Source organism: Octopus bimaculoides, chromosome 3 (assembly GCF_001194135.2).
Source record: "Octopus bimaculoides isolate UCB-OBI-ISO-001 chromosome 3, ASM119413v2, whole genome shotgun sequence".
Classification (NCBI taxonomy): domain Eukaryota; kingdom Metazoa; phylum Mollusca; class Cephalopoda; order Octopoda; family Octopodidae; genus Octopus; species Octopus bimaculoides.
This window is the reverse complement of record NC_068983.1, coordinates 149,843,909-149,844,554: the sequence shown is the minus strand read 5'-3', so window position 1 is coordinate 149,844,554 and position 646 is coordinate 149,843,909. Positions and strand designations below refer to the sequence as shown.

Sequence of the window (646 nt, the reverse complement as noted above, 5' to 3'; positions counted from 1 at the left end):
CGTATGTGTGTGTGTGCGCGTGCGTGTGCGACTGTTTTCTGGGTGCGTTTGTACTTATTTTATATGAATAGTTGAATCTTTAAAATATTCTTTTACTCACCTATGCAGTTACCTGAGACGTCTTCGTAACCCGAGAAACATTTACAGCGATACGATCCCCCTGTATTAATACACGTTGATATCTGGGGGCAGTTATGTTCACCTGTTGTGCATTCATCAACGTCTGAATAAGAAGAAAGACAAATTATGATTATTACTAGTATACCCGAGTCATCAAAAATGCTGACAATTTTATTAATTATAGAAAATGGCGCATCAACACAATGGAGGAAACCATTGATAAATATCAGTAATCTAGTAAATATTTGTACATACACAGAATCGAAATACTTGAATGATCAGATACGGTTGTAACGTTTCAGTTGAAAATATTGTCACATGATACATAAAGGACAGAGTCATCGACTATCAAAGAGGTTGCAAGAAGCAACGAAAATTTTAGAAAAAAATGAATAAGTAAACGAGTGGAAATCGTACTGGTGAGTCTGTTAATCAATAAAGCATTAAAACAGAATGATTCTCCCCAGACTCAAATATATACGTGTGTGTGTGTGTGTGTGTGTGTGTGTGTGTGTGTGTGTGTGTG

General features: G+C 36.2%; 1 protein-coding gene across 1 annotated transcript in view; it reads right to left on the bottom strand.

Annotated features, from left to right (window-relative positions):
* LOC106876666 (uncharacterized) overlaps positions 1 to 646 on the bottom strand; it is a 143,397-nt gene that overhangs the window by 87,406 nt on the left and 55,345 nt on the right. Inside the window, exon 10 of the mRNA XM_014925299.2 lies at positions 101 to 223. Coding sequence (XP_014780785.2) covers positions 101 to 223 — 123 coding nt within the window. The remainder of the gene's footprint in view (positions 1 to 100; positions 224 to 646) is intronic.